This window comes from Schistocerca serialis, chromosome 8, assembly GCF_023864345.2.
Source record: "Schistocerca serialis cubense isolate TAMUIC-IGC-003099 chromosome 8, iqSchSeri2.2, whole genome shotgun sequence".
NCBI lineage: Eukaryota > Metazoa > Arthropoda > Insecta > Orthoptera > Acrididae > Schistocerca > Schistocerca serialis.
The window spans coordinates 102090568-102104092 of NC_064645.1; the positions used below are offsets into that span (position 1 = coordinate 102090568).

General features: G+C 43.4%; 1 protein-coding gene across 1 annotated transcript in view; it reads right to left on the reverse strand.

Annotated features, from left to right (window-relative positions):
* Positions 1–11913: 11913 nt before the first annotated feature.
* LOC126416852 (uncharacterized) overlaps positions 11914–13525 on the reverse strand; it is a 28565-nt gene continuing 26953 nt past the window's right edge. The window contains exon 2 of the mRNA XM_050084735.1: positions 11914–12416. Within this exon, the coding sequence (XP_049940692.1) occupies positions 11914–12416 (503 nt within the window). The remainder of the gene's footprint in view (positions 12417–13525) is intronic.

Below are 13525 nucleotides of genomic sequence, written 5' to 3' on the forward strand. Positions count from 1 at the left end.
CTATACGAAAACCGTACAGAAAGCAGGTATAGGTAGGATTTTCTTGGAAATAAATAATGAGGTAAGAAATATGTGAAATAAATACAGAAAGCATGCTTGGATAGGATTTTTTTGGTGGAAACAAAGGATGAAATAAGACGAAAGATATATGAAGTTTTGGGTTGGACTGCAGTACCACATGTTACACTGAAAACGAACCCTGTCCTTTCCTATTGGTGTTATCCCACTATGTGTGTGTGTACCTTGTGTATTTGTTTTCTTCCTGTCTCTGTGTAGTTTCATAGAATTTTTTCTTCTTTTAATATTAAGCTACATTCACTATGATGAGGAATACTGTTATCATCGAATATAATTGGCATTAATAATATGTTATTTACTTTGTAAAGATGTTAGACATTATTAATTCCATTCTGTTTAAATGCTCATGTGTGAAGTTGATGTTTCAATAATTATTCTGATCTTCTATGTATGTACTCATGTCATAATTCCTGTAACACTGACGTATATGTCTATTTCTATTCTTTTGTAACGCCTGTTTTACTACAAATGTTATCTATATTGTTATGTTCTTTAATGATGTATTTTGTACCTTTGTTATTGTATTCTTATGTTATAAAATTGTACTTGTCACCAGTTCATGATATTATTAACTTGTTAGTTACATTTCACTGCACACGTTTCTGTTGGTCATAGTATATGGACAATATGTGAGAAGTAGGGACTGTTAGTGTTTGCACGTGTGTTAATAATTCAGCAAGGGACTGGATAACAGCATTGCTGGTTCTAAGAACAATTTCAAAAACTTTGTGAGTGCACAAGTGGTGGTTTATGGACTTGCTATATTGTCCGCAAGACTCTTCAGTGGTGATTGTGCACCTGCACAATCGCAACAGATGGCTGCTGGCCATCTCTTCAAGGACTACAGTGGGTCTACATCTTTGATGATCCATCAATACCAATATCTCTTCAAGGACTACAGTGGGTCTACATCTTTGATGATCCATCAATACCAATATCTCTACAAGGACTGCAGTGGGTCTGCACCTCTGGTGGCCCACCAATACCATTATCTCTACAAGGACAACAGTAGGTCTACATCTTTGATGACCCACCAACGCCATTATTTCTACAAGGACTGCAGTGGGTCTGCACCTCTGGTGGCCCACCAATACCACAATCTCTACCAGGACTCCAGTGGGTCTGCTCTGTGATGACCTACCTACCAATATTCTTCCAAACTTCGAATGACTCTGCTGTGGGTTTGCTCTGTTGTGGCCCATTACCTGTCAGCATGTCGAGAGTCAGCACTGTCTTTCCATTGGAAGGACAACACTACTTCTTCAAGACTGCATGGAAATCCACTACTTCCGTGTGCATTTTCTTTTACTGCTCAGACTTTGAGACAAACACTGCTATTCTCCTGTTATGTACGATTAGGACTGTCTTTAGGGACTGTGAGAAAATTTGAGCTTTTGACCAACGTTGTATCAATAAGTGTGCGCATTTTATATCTTTGTTACTGTAATTGTGAAAAATTTTTGTCAAATCTGTATTGGCCAGTGCCCAACACCATTTGTAAAAATTTTTGTGGGGAGCATGGGGGCTATGTAAGTAGGCTGTTTATGTTTTCTCTATGTAAGTAGGCTGTTTATGTTTTCTCTATGTAAGTAGGCTGTTTATGTTTTCTTATTGGCACCGTTACGTAGCGCTCAATATGAAAATCACTGGCTGTGCTGTGTGCAGTCTGTGGCTGCTTTGCATTGTTGTAATACTCGCCATTGTAGTGTTAGGCAGCTGGCTGTGAACAGCGCGTAGCGTTGCGCAGTTGGAGGTGAGCCGCCAGCAGTGGTGGATGTGGGGAGAGAGATGGCGGAGTTTTGTAATTTTTCATGAACTGATATATATATTATGGCATGTGATGATATTAAGGTAAATACATTGTTTGCTCTCTATTAATATCTTTCATTTGCTAACTATCCCTATCAGTAGTTAGTGCCTTTAGTAGTTTGAATCTTTTATTTAGCTGGCAGTAGTGGCGCTTGCTGTATTGCAGTAGTGGGAGAAACGAAGATTATTGTGAGGCAAGTGATTTAGTGATTTGTGAAAGGTATAGTTTAATGTTAGTCAGGGCCATTATTTTGTAGGGAATTTTGAAAGTCAGATTGCGTTGCGCTAACAAAATATTGTGTGTCAGGTTAAGCACAGTCCTGTATAATTGTTCAAAGGGGACGTTTCAATAGGTTCCACAACGAAACATTGTCTCGAAATTTGGTAGAAAATCCGAAGAAATTCTGGTCGTATGTAAAGTACACAAGCGGCAAGACGCAGTCAATACCTTCGCTGCGCAGTGCCGATGGTACTGTTACCGACGACTGTGCCACTAAAGCGGAGTTATTGAACGCAGTTTTCCGAAATTCCTTCACCAGGGAAGACGAATGGAACATTCCAGAATTTGAAACATGAACAGCTGCTAGCATGAGTTTCTTAGAAGTAGATACCTTAGGGGTTGCGAAGCAACACAAATCGCTTGATACAGGCAAGTCTTCAGGTCCAGATTGTTCACCGATTAGGTTCCTTTCAGATTACGCTGATACAATAGCTCCCTACTTAGCAATCATATTCCACCGCTCGCTCACCGATAGATCTGTACCTACAGATTGGAAAATTGCGCAGGTCGCACCAGTGTTTAAGAAGGATAGTAGGAATAATCCATCTAACTACAGACCTATATCATTGACGTCGGTTTGCAGTAGGGTTTTGGAGCATATACTGTATTCAAACATTATGAATAACCTCGAAGGGAACGATCTATTGATACGTTATCAGCATGGTTTCAGAAAACATCGTTCTTGTGCAACGCAGCTAGCTCTTTATTCGCACAAAGTAATGGCCGCTATCGACAGGGGATCTCAAGTTGATTCCGTATTTCTAGATTTTCGGAAAGCTTTTGACACCGTTCCTCACAAGCGACTTCTAATCAAGCTGCGGGCCTATGGGGTGTCGTCTCAGTTGTGCGACTGGATTCGTGATTTCCTGTCAGGAAGGTCGCAGTTCGTAGTAATAGACGGCAAATCATCGAGTAAAACTGAAGTGGTATCAGGTGTTCCCCAGGGCAGCGTCCTGGGACCTCTGCTGTTCCTGATCTATATAAATGACCTGGGTGACAATCTGAGCAGTTCTCTTAGGTTGTTCGCAGATGATGCTGTAATTTACCGTCTAGTAAGGTCATCCGAAGACCAGTATCAGTTGGAAAGCGATTTAGAAAAGATTGCTGTGTGGTGTGGCAGGTGGCAGTTGACGCTAAATAACGAAAAGTGTGAGGTGATCCACATGAGTTCCAAAAGAAATCCGTTGGAATTCGATTACTCGATAAATAGTACAATTCTCAAGGCTGTCAATTCAACTAAGTACCTGGGTGTTAAAATTACGAACAACTTCAGTTGGAAAGACCACATAGGTAATATTGTGGGGAAGGCGAGCCAAAGGTTGCGTTTCATTGGCAGGACACTTAGAAGATGTAACAAGTCCACTAAAGAGACAGCTTACACTACACTCGTTCGTCCTCTGTTAGAATACTGCTGCACGGTGTGGGATCCTTACCGGGTGGGACTGACGGAGGACATCGAAAGGGTGCAAAAAAGGGCAGTTCGTTTTGTATTATCACGTAATAGGGGAGAGAGTGTGGCAGATATGATACGCGAATTGGGATGGAAGTCATTACAGCAAAGACGTTTTTCGTCGCGGCGAGATCTATCTACGAAATTTCAGTCACCAACTTTCTCTTCCGAATGCGAAAATATTTTGTTGAGCCCAACCTACATAGGTAGGAATGATCATCAAAATAAAATAAGAGAAATCAGAGCTCGAACAGAAAGGTTTAGGTGTTCGTTTTTCCCGCGCGCTGTTCGGGAGTGGAATGGTAGAGAGATAGTATGATTGTGTTTCGATGAACCCTCTGCCAAGCACTTAAATGTGAATTGCAGAGTAGTCATGTAGATGTACTGGATATGGATGGGGCTGGTAACGAGAATTTAAAGTTGAAACAGGAAACTGCTCGATCTGAATAAATCTTAACTGTGGAAACATAAAAGAAGAATACTAAATTCATTTTCACTAGCAGTACAACGCATCTTATCCCTGTTGAAAGTTCTTTTACAGCCTGCTGTAAGCTCAACAAAACTGCTCATTTGCAACCACCTCCGCTTCAAATACAGGCAATGCTATTATACCCACCATAGTATATTTCGAAGTCACCTTCTACTCCACGTATGAGAGAGGAATTGCCAAGTATCCCCTTCCTCCTTAGGGAGAAGCGTTTCTCACAGAAAACTACTATAGCAAACTAAAAAATATAATATTAATCTAGGTAAACTGGCACAAAATTAAACACAATACAGTGTTATTTTATCACGTATCACTAGACCTAAGTTCATAAGGTATGCTTTGTGTTACTCTCGTTCCACATATAATTCCTTTTTTCTGCAGGAATCTGTGGTAATGCATCAACTATACCCTTAAATCGTTCAATTCGACTAACATGTACAACCGAGCGTTTCGCCAAAAACTGCAACTTGACATTGATCGGTGAAGTCATCTCCACTACCTTGTACGGTCCTTGAAACTTGTCAAGAATTTCTTGATTATACCATTTGGGATATAAAGTTTTACTAGTAGAACCCATTGTCCTACTCTGTATTGAAGTGATTTACTCATAACTTGCCCAGTCCGCTCTTAACGTTCCAGTTCATTTGAATTTGTATGTTTCACTCGTTACCAAATTCCTTTAAATGTTTTTGCGAATTGCATCACATATCCCCCCTGCATTCCTACCTTTGGCTGCACTAAATTAAAATATGATGATATCTTTCACCCATACACCACTCCATATGTGAAAGATCCATTCCTTTGCCTATTTTTGATTTACATGCACTCACCACATAGCCTCAACAGACATCCCAGTCTAAATATAAACTCTTCACATAGTGACTCAACACCTTCACTATGCTATGGCCTACCCATTCCGCACAGTCACTTGTTTGTGACTGGAACAGACTAGTCTAGAGTTTCTTTACTCTCAATAGACGACTTATCTATTTCATCAGTTCAGACATTAACTTTGTTCTTATATCTGTGACTACAGTTCCTTGTTCACCAAACTTATGTAACCAACTGTTAACCACAGATTGAGTGACATTGCTCGCTTTCTGATCTGGTGTTGCTATCATTACAAGGTATCTTGAGAAATGATTCATCATCATCAGTACGTACTTACAAGCTACTAAACTTCTTTTAAATAGTCCGAATATGTCAATTCCGATCATCTGGAAAAGGTTATTCCAATTTTAGTAACTCTGAAGTATTTTCTGGTGAACCAAATCTGTTCATTGAGCACAAGGAACGCAATTTTTATATTTTGCTCCACAAGAACACTTTGTGCTCTCCACCAAAATCTGTCTGTCACACATCTGTCAACAGCTCTCCTACCTTGATATCCTGATATCACATGTTGATTTGTTTGTTCTTGCACCTGAGTTCGAAGTTCTGCAGGAACAACAATGTGTGGACCACTTACAGAGTATACCGTTTTAGATAAGAATTTTTGGTTGTTTACTGTATATTTGACATTCTGTACCCACTATTTATGCCTATTTTGGACCTAGAAGATTCAGTCCTAAAACTTACAATGCTGCAATTTTCCTACTGAGCATATCCGCATTCGTATGCCTGAAACCAAGCTTGTGCACTACTTCACATTTAAACTCACTAAGTTTCAGTACCATCTTGTTATTCGACTTGAAGGGTCTCTTACTCCTAACAACCACTTCAAGGATGTTTGATGTGAAATTACTTTAAACTGATGGCCACACAAGAATCAACAGGAATACGAAATACCATAAATTAATGTTTCACATTTCCTTTTCTGTAGCAGAATAATTTCGCTCATCCTTATTCAACTTGAAAGATGCATAAGCTACCTGACGTTCTTGTCCATCTACAGTTTGACTTAGAATGTCACATCATTCTGTATTGTTTGCATCACAGGATAATATAAATTCTTCAGTAAAATCGGGAAAAATAATACACGATCTGAGTCAGTATCTCTTCCAAATTTTGAAATGCTGTTTGATATTCTGAGCTCCATAGGAACGTAACCTTTTTTTCCAATAATCTAGTCAGTGGCTGTGCAGCTTCTGCAAAGCCTTGGACGAATTTTCGGTAATAATTTGTCAAACTAAGAAATTAATGTAATTGTGTAACTGTTTGTGAACTTACAAATGGTGTACAACTGAAGTGAGACAAGAATCCATCCGCTCGACTACTAATATACTACAGGTAAGTTACTTGTGCCTGGGCAAAATGACAGTTATCGAAATGTGAGACGAGCTGTTTTCAGTCTATCAAATACTTCACTTAGGTGCTCTGTGTGTTCATCTAGATATTTTGAAAAAAAAACGGCGCTGCCATCCAAATAAATCATGACTTTTTTCGGTTTTAAATCTTAACGAACTCCCTCTAACAAAAGCAGAAACGTTGCAGGTGCGTTTTTCAACATAAAAGGCAGTCTGTGATACTGGTAGTTACCAGATGACGTAAAAGCTGTTTTTGGCCTATTGTCTGGACATAGAGTGCTTCTATTAAACGCAAGATTTGTTGTGAAACATCGATTTCTGTTGTAACCCATACTAGTTTACCTATACAGTATATAATCAAAAGTATCCGGACACGCGGCTGAAAAAGACTTATAGGTTCGTGGCGCTCTCCATCGGTACTGCTGAAATTCAGTATGGTGTTGGCCCACACTTAGGCTTGATGACAGCTTCCACTCTCACAGGCGTACGCTGTCGGCGTTTCAAAACATCCCAAAGGTATTCTATAGGATTCAGGTCAGGACTTTGTACAGCCCAGTCGATTACTGGGATGCTATTGTCGTGTAACTACTCCGCCACAGGATCGTGTCGAAAGATGCAATCGACATCACAGAATTGCTCTTCGACAGGGTGAAGCAAGAAGGTGCTTAAAACATTAATGTAGGCCTGTGCTGTGATACTGACACGCAAAGCAAGGGGTGGAAGCCCCTCCATGAAAAGCATGACCACACCATAACACCACCGCCTCCGAATTTACTGTTGGCGCTACACACGCTGGCACATGACGTTCACCAGGCATTCGCCATACCGTCAATCTGCAATCCGATCGCCACACTGTGTACCGTGATTCGTCACTCCACACAATGTTTTTCCACTGTTCATAGTCCAATGTTTACGCTCCTTGTAACCGAGCTAGGCGTCGTTTGGCACTTACCGGCGTGATATGTGGTTTATCAGCAGCCACTCAACCATGAAATCCAAGTTTTCGTACCTCCCGCCTAACTGTCATAGTAGTTGCAATGGATCCTGATGCAGTTTGGAATCTCTGTGTGATGGTCTGGGTAGATGTCCGCCTATTACATATTATGACTGTTATCAACTGTCAGCGGTCTCTGTCAATCAGTCAACGAGGTTGGCCTATAAGCTTTTGTGCTGTACTTGTCCCTTCACTATCACGTCGGAATCAGTGGACCTATGGATGTTTAGGAGTGTGGAAATCTCGCGTACAGATGTATAACACAAGTGACAGCCGATCATCTTACCATGTTCGAAGTCCTTGAGTTCCTCAGAGCGTCCCATTCTGCTCTCTCATGATGTCTAATGACTAATAAGTTCGCTGATATGGAGTACCTGGCAGTAGGTGGCAGTAAAACGCACTTAAAATGAAACACGTATGTTTTTATGGGTGTCTGGATACTTTTGTCCACGTAGTTTACCTGCTCTTACATGCAAAACATCTTTTAATATACTTGTACACAGTTTAGTTGGTACAACCTTAGCAATGGGTGTACATTGTAGCACAGAAACATTTGCAACTTCTGCCCCCATCGGGAACCATTTCCGGTTGAGGTCTACTGTTTGTTGCCAAAGATCGATTTTAGGATGATGCTTTACCAGGTAGTCTAATCTGAGTATTACAGAAAAACCTTACTTCACCGTTAGCAACACTTCCATTTACTCCTGAAATCATGTGTTGTCCTCACTGAATCGATTTTCTTTTCTCCTATTGCATTCAATCTGTACGTAGGAGTTTCTAGACTCCTCTTGTCCGCAAAATCGAGACTAACAATCAATGCAAGTGCCCCAGTATCTATTAGTCTTCTTATTTATATAACCCATCAAGCAACAATGCAGCTCCACAAATATTTTTCAAATAGAATGGTTTACTGGCAATGCTTGCCGATGGAAGGAACATTCCCGTTCATGTTTAATTGTTTCTTTTTTTCATTGTACTTGCCATCTTTTTTCCAGATTCGCAATTCTGGGGCTTACTGTATGGTATTGTAGTTGGTGACACTACGCCTTTAAATGCCGCTGCTTACCACAACAGTAACATTCTTTTATCAGAGCTGAATGTTTTCCATTCAGTGAGGATCCTAATTGCAATGTCCACCTCCTGTAAATGCGTAGTGATGTTAACCGCAGTGGCTAAATCCTCGGGGTTTTCCAATCGTAACCATTGTGAAAAATTTGGTGGATACCTGTGAGAAAAATGTCCGACACTCTCTTTTCCATTTCTTTAAGCAAGACTCCGTTTTCATGTGGCTTGTGGATGAGATCATTAGTCCGTGCACTAACCTTGTATATTCTATCAAAAATGGTTCTACTGTTTCATTCGAATTTTGTGTTAAACTATTGAGTTTGTCCCTAAAACAATCGTGTACTAGTGAATTTTCTATACCTGTAACGCAAGCCTTCTGCTACCTCACTGAATATGGATGCTTAACTTCGTGATACCTGATGTTGGTGTTTACCTCACCCATGATATGTAACTCGGCCATCCACAAAGCATATCTCATTTGACTATGTACATAATGCGGCTGTGGCTATCTTCTGTAAACATAATAACACACTCTGTTGTATCATTTGAGAAGAGAGTTATTAGATTCGCAGCTGAAGAACCAGTGAATGACAAAGGAGGACTTACTACTGTTTATTCCCCCACAAACCCGACTGAGGCTGTTCTTCTGCCAATAATGATTCCCCATGTTGTGTTAGGTATTCGTTAAGTGTTTTCGGTCTTCATAATCCTCAAACTAGTTAGTAATTCGCTCCGTAGGAGTGTCTGTCACCTCGTTAGTACTAACTGCCTATGTTTCTACCTCTTTTTTTTTGGTGCAGTTTACCTTTAATTTTTTAACACTAATCGACTAGTATTACTCCCGACAATAACTAAACAGTCACAGTTGCAAAAATAAAACAATTACGTTTAATTCCAATGCCTAGTCATTAAGCAACGACACTCTGAACAATCGTCTGCCATGCGGCCGTACTTTCTACAAGCAGTACATGTTGCTGGTACAAATCTGTCATACGATGCATTATGTCCCGCTAAATTACAGATTTTGCAAAGTAGTAGAAAAGATACTCTTGCTGACAGTTACCCTTAAACTGCGATAAATCCGACATTTCTCTCGGTCTATATAAGGTCGCATCAAAGTCTTTAAGTGCTAGCCTGGACATTGCAAAGAATACAATTTCTCTCTTCAGGCAAACAGGAAATTCTTTTCTTCGACTCACCCTCTATGACTCTTGCTGATGTTGGTGCGCCAGATCGTTGGAGGACCTCCAACTCTTACTAGCACTGGGATGGAGCACGTCTATAAACTATTTTGTAGTGACCACCCTCTGCTGGGGTCGTGGACCTGTGCAGCGACGTTAGATACAACAAAACAATTTTCAAAATTATCATATTTATTGCTGAAAACACAAGTTGTTGCTGCTTATTCTGAGCCGACTGGCGGCTACGTAATTCGTAGATGAATCCACTAAATCCAATAACGGATTCACTAATGCAAAGGACGCGGCACCAACTTCGCTTTGAAGCCTATGACTCTCCAATGTAGCGGTTTCGGCATTCACTGGTGAGGAAAACACGCCCGATCGGCAGCTCTGCATTTAGAGATGTCGGTGACCAAGAATTGTTTGTTTTGATTCGGACGCCGCTTTGGAGAGTTCTCGATCCCTCCCAGTCCACTGCTGCATTGTTCCCACAGGCTGACAGCGATGTCAGATGCCGTGTAGTCGTGCTGAATGCTGAGCCCGGCCTGCCTATAGGAAGCCCATCAGACCCATGCAACGATGCAGTTTAGAGCAGCTTCCGCCCTGGACTGGAGTAGTGTTGGTGGATCCTCACGCTGACTGCTGTGTGACAATTTTATGCTCCATCAGTCTTGGCTTCTATTCACTGATCGTCTGGCAGGGCAGCAAAAGTAAGATCAAAACATGATGTTACTGTACCATAACCATAGAACCAAATATAAATGACATGAACGCCATTGATCCTACTGCTCGAGTGCCAAAAATTAACGGGGATGAAGTATTTATGTCGCCGCCGGGAGCCTCTGCCCTACAAGATGCGTAATGACCACATTGGTTATGCTGTTCCAGAATCGTTAGCAGTCTTCAGGTCCACTATATTTGCTTATCAAATCTGTTACAAGCTCTTGACTGCTTAGCCAAACTCTTCCCAATCTTTATTGCATCCTACCAAGTGTATCTTGTTTAACGTTATAGAAGTAATGAAGGATGATGTGTCTGAAGTGTTCTAACAATTTTCTGCTGAACTGCTCGCAGTCTCTTTTAAGAGTGGTGAGGTGGTTGTATTGCGTAATCCAATAATGGTGCTGAAATGTTCACGCTTCTGAGATGGTAGCTGGCGACACTTCTGCGTGGTTGAGCAACGTCAACTGTTTTGAACTTTAAAAAAATGTGGTGTCACCGCCAGACACCACACTTGCAAGGTGGTAGCCTTTAAATCGGCCGCGGTCCGTTAGTATACGTCGGACTCGCGTGTCGCCACTATCAGAGATTGCAGACCGAGCGCCGCCACACGGCAGGTCTAGAGAGACTTCCTAGCACTCGCCCCAGTGGTACAGCCGACTTTGCTAGCGATGGTTCACTGACAAAATACGCTCTCATTTGCCGAGACGATAGTTAGCATAGCCTTCAGCTACGTCATTTGCTACGACCTAGCAAGGCGCCATGTTCAGTTACTATTGATATTGTAAATAATGTACAGACAAGAGCTACGTTCAACATCAATGGATTAAAGTTAAGTATTCCACCATCTGCGTTCGTTTTTCTAAGTTCTAATTTCCTTGTCCTGTTCCAGACCTCACGCCAGCCTGCGTGAGCTAAACGCGTGCCTTTCGGCTTCCTCTAAAATTCGTGGGTTGGCTCTCCTGCCAATCCACAACAAAAAATCGCTCTGAGCACTATGGGACTTAACAGCTGAGGTCATCTGTCCCCTAGAACTTAGAACTACTTAAACCTAGCTAACCTAAGGACATCACACACATCCATGCCCGAGACAGGATTCGAACCTGCGACCGCAGCGGTCGCGCGGTTCTAGACTGTAGCACCTAGAACTGCTCGGCCACCCCGGATGGCTTGAACTTAAAAGTTTTACTCTCGGGTTTTTGGTATCCCGCCAGGAACGCGGCTCGTAGGTGTGCTCCTGAAATCTGTAACATAAGCCAAAAGGAAGGAAGCGAGTAGGAGCAAGTGAGGTAAAGAAAGTCAGTACTGCAAATACAGTTAAAGCACTTTTACTAGTGTATAAACATATGCAAACATATTACATTACTTAAGGTGATGAGCACGTAGGTGCGACATTATAGACCCATAGTAACTGGTACACAGTCTCATAGCAAACTAAGCTAAAGCGAAGTTTCTCGGCCCTCTGCTCTTGATGAACTGGGGGAAAGTGGAGCGGCGCTCGTAGAGCTGCACAGCGTCAGCTAGAGGGCGCTGTCGCCTGGTGTAGATCGTCCGCTCTCTTAGTGCCAAGTTACTAGCTTGCACTTATGTTGTGGCATCATAGCTATCGATACCACACACCTCCCCCCTGAAACGGCGCACCGTCGTGGAGTGAGGCTTCTGACAGCTGGTGGAGTGACCCAGGGGCGGCGCAGCCGCGTGGGCGGGCAGCGGAACTGCCAGGGCATGCTGCCCTCCTGCATTCTCGAATTGGTCGCGAGGGGGTGAAGAAAGCGCCCCGTTGAAAACCTGACAGGGATGTGTACCGCCACTGGGTATGCTCCATGGGCGACGGCGATGGCGGCGGTGGGGGCGGCGGCGTGACGGCAACCTCAGTGTCCATCGGTTCCGGCAGCGCGGACGAACGCAGCGGCGGCGGCGACTGTGGCGGCCGGAGGTGGGGCCGACGAGGTGGTGGCGAGAGGCGCCCGCACGGAGCAGGAAATCGGACCGGTGGCGGTGGAGGCGGCAGGAGCGCCCGCGGCGGAGGCGCGATCGGCGGAGACGCCGTCGGTGTAGTCGTGGGCTGAGGCGGCGAAGGCGGCGGAAGCCGCGAAGCTTCTAATTCTGCCAGAAAAAAACCAGCAGCAGAAAACCGAGGGCGGCACAAATGGATCTGGTTCCGGTGTCGCTTAACAGTGCCAGAGGGACCAGAAATGGCAAACAAGGCGCGGCCAAGCTGACGAAGAATGCACCCGTGCTCCCAGCGCTGCCTGCCAGAGAGAACGCGATAGAACACCAAATCATGCGGCGCCAAGAAAGAACGAGGTGAAGTAGTGGGAGCCCACAGCGGCGGGTGCAATAGCCGCAGGAGCGACGGCCGATGGGCGCGGCCATGTAGCAATTCCACTGGGGAAGGGGCGCCGTGCGGCTGGGGGCTATAGGAAGCAAGGAAAGTCCATAGCGCACGCTCGCGAGAGTGCGTGGCGAGCAACATGTTCATCTGTGACTTAAACATATGCACAAAGCATTCAGCCTCACTGTTCTACTGGGGGTGGAACGGGGCTGAGCTCAGAGAGCGAATGCCATAAGCAGCACAGAACGTTTCAGATCCGGAGGACACAAATTGGTGGCCATTGTCGGAGACAATAATTTCAGCAAGGCCATCAATGCAAAAAATAGACGTCAAAGTCCGAATAGTGCTGGCAGATGTAGTAGAAGACATAGGGACAACAAAAGGAAAGTTGCTGTATACGTCAATAACTATCAACCAGCGGGCTGCAACGAACGCGGTACAACCACACGAGACTGATCATTGTCAGTTCGTAACAAAATAACACCGTGGTGTACAGAAAAGGTGTGACTTTGTGCAAAGTAACGTCGAACAAGCGGATCACTAATGTGTGTCACAGACGGAGGCCATTGAGTAGGAACATACTTTAAAACAACCCGCAGAGGCGCATCGGAGGCTGTCGCGGAAGCAGTGCGACGAAAATCCACAGGAAAACCATCAGCGAAATCCTTATCTTGCGAATCAATGAACATGCATGACAATTCGGAAGAATTTCGTTAGGGCCGATAGGTAGACGAGGCAAAGCATCGGCATGACCATTCTTGGCCATAGGCTGAAACAAAATTTCGTAATTGTCGTTAGACAATCTCAAAGACCAACGTTGCCACTTTTGTGCAGTTCGGGCTGGAACTGGCTTTGACGGGTGAAACAACGACGTCAAAGA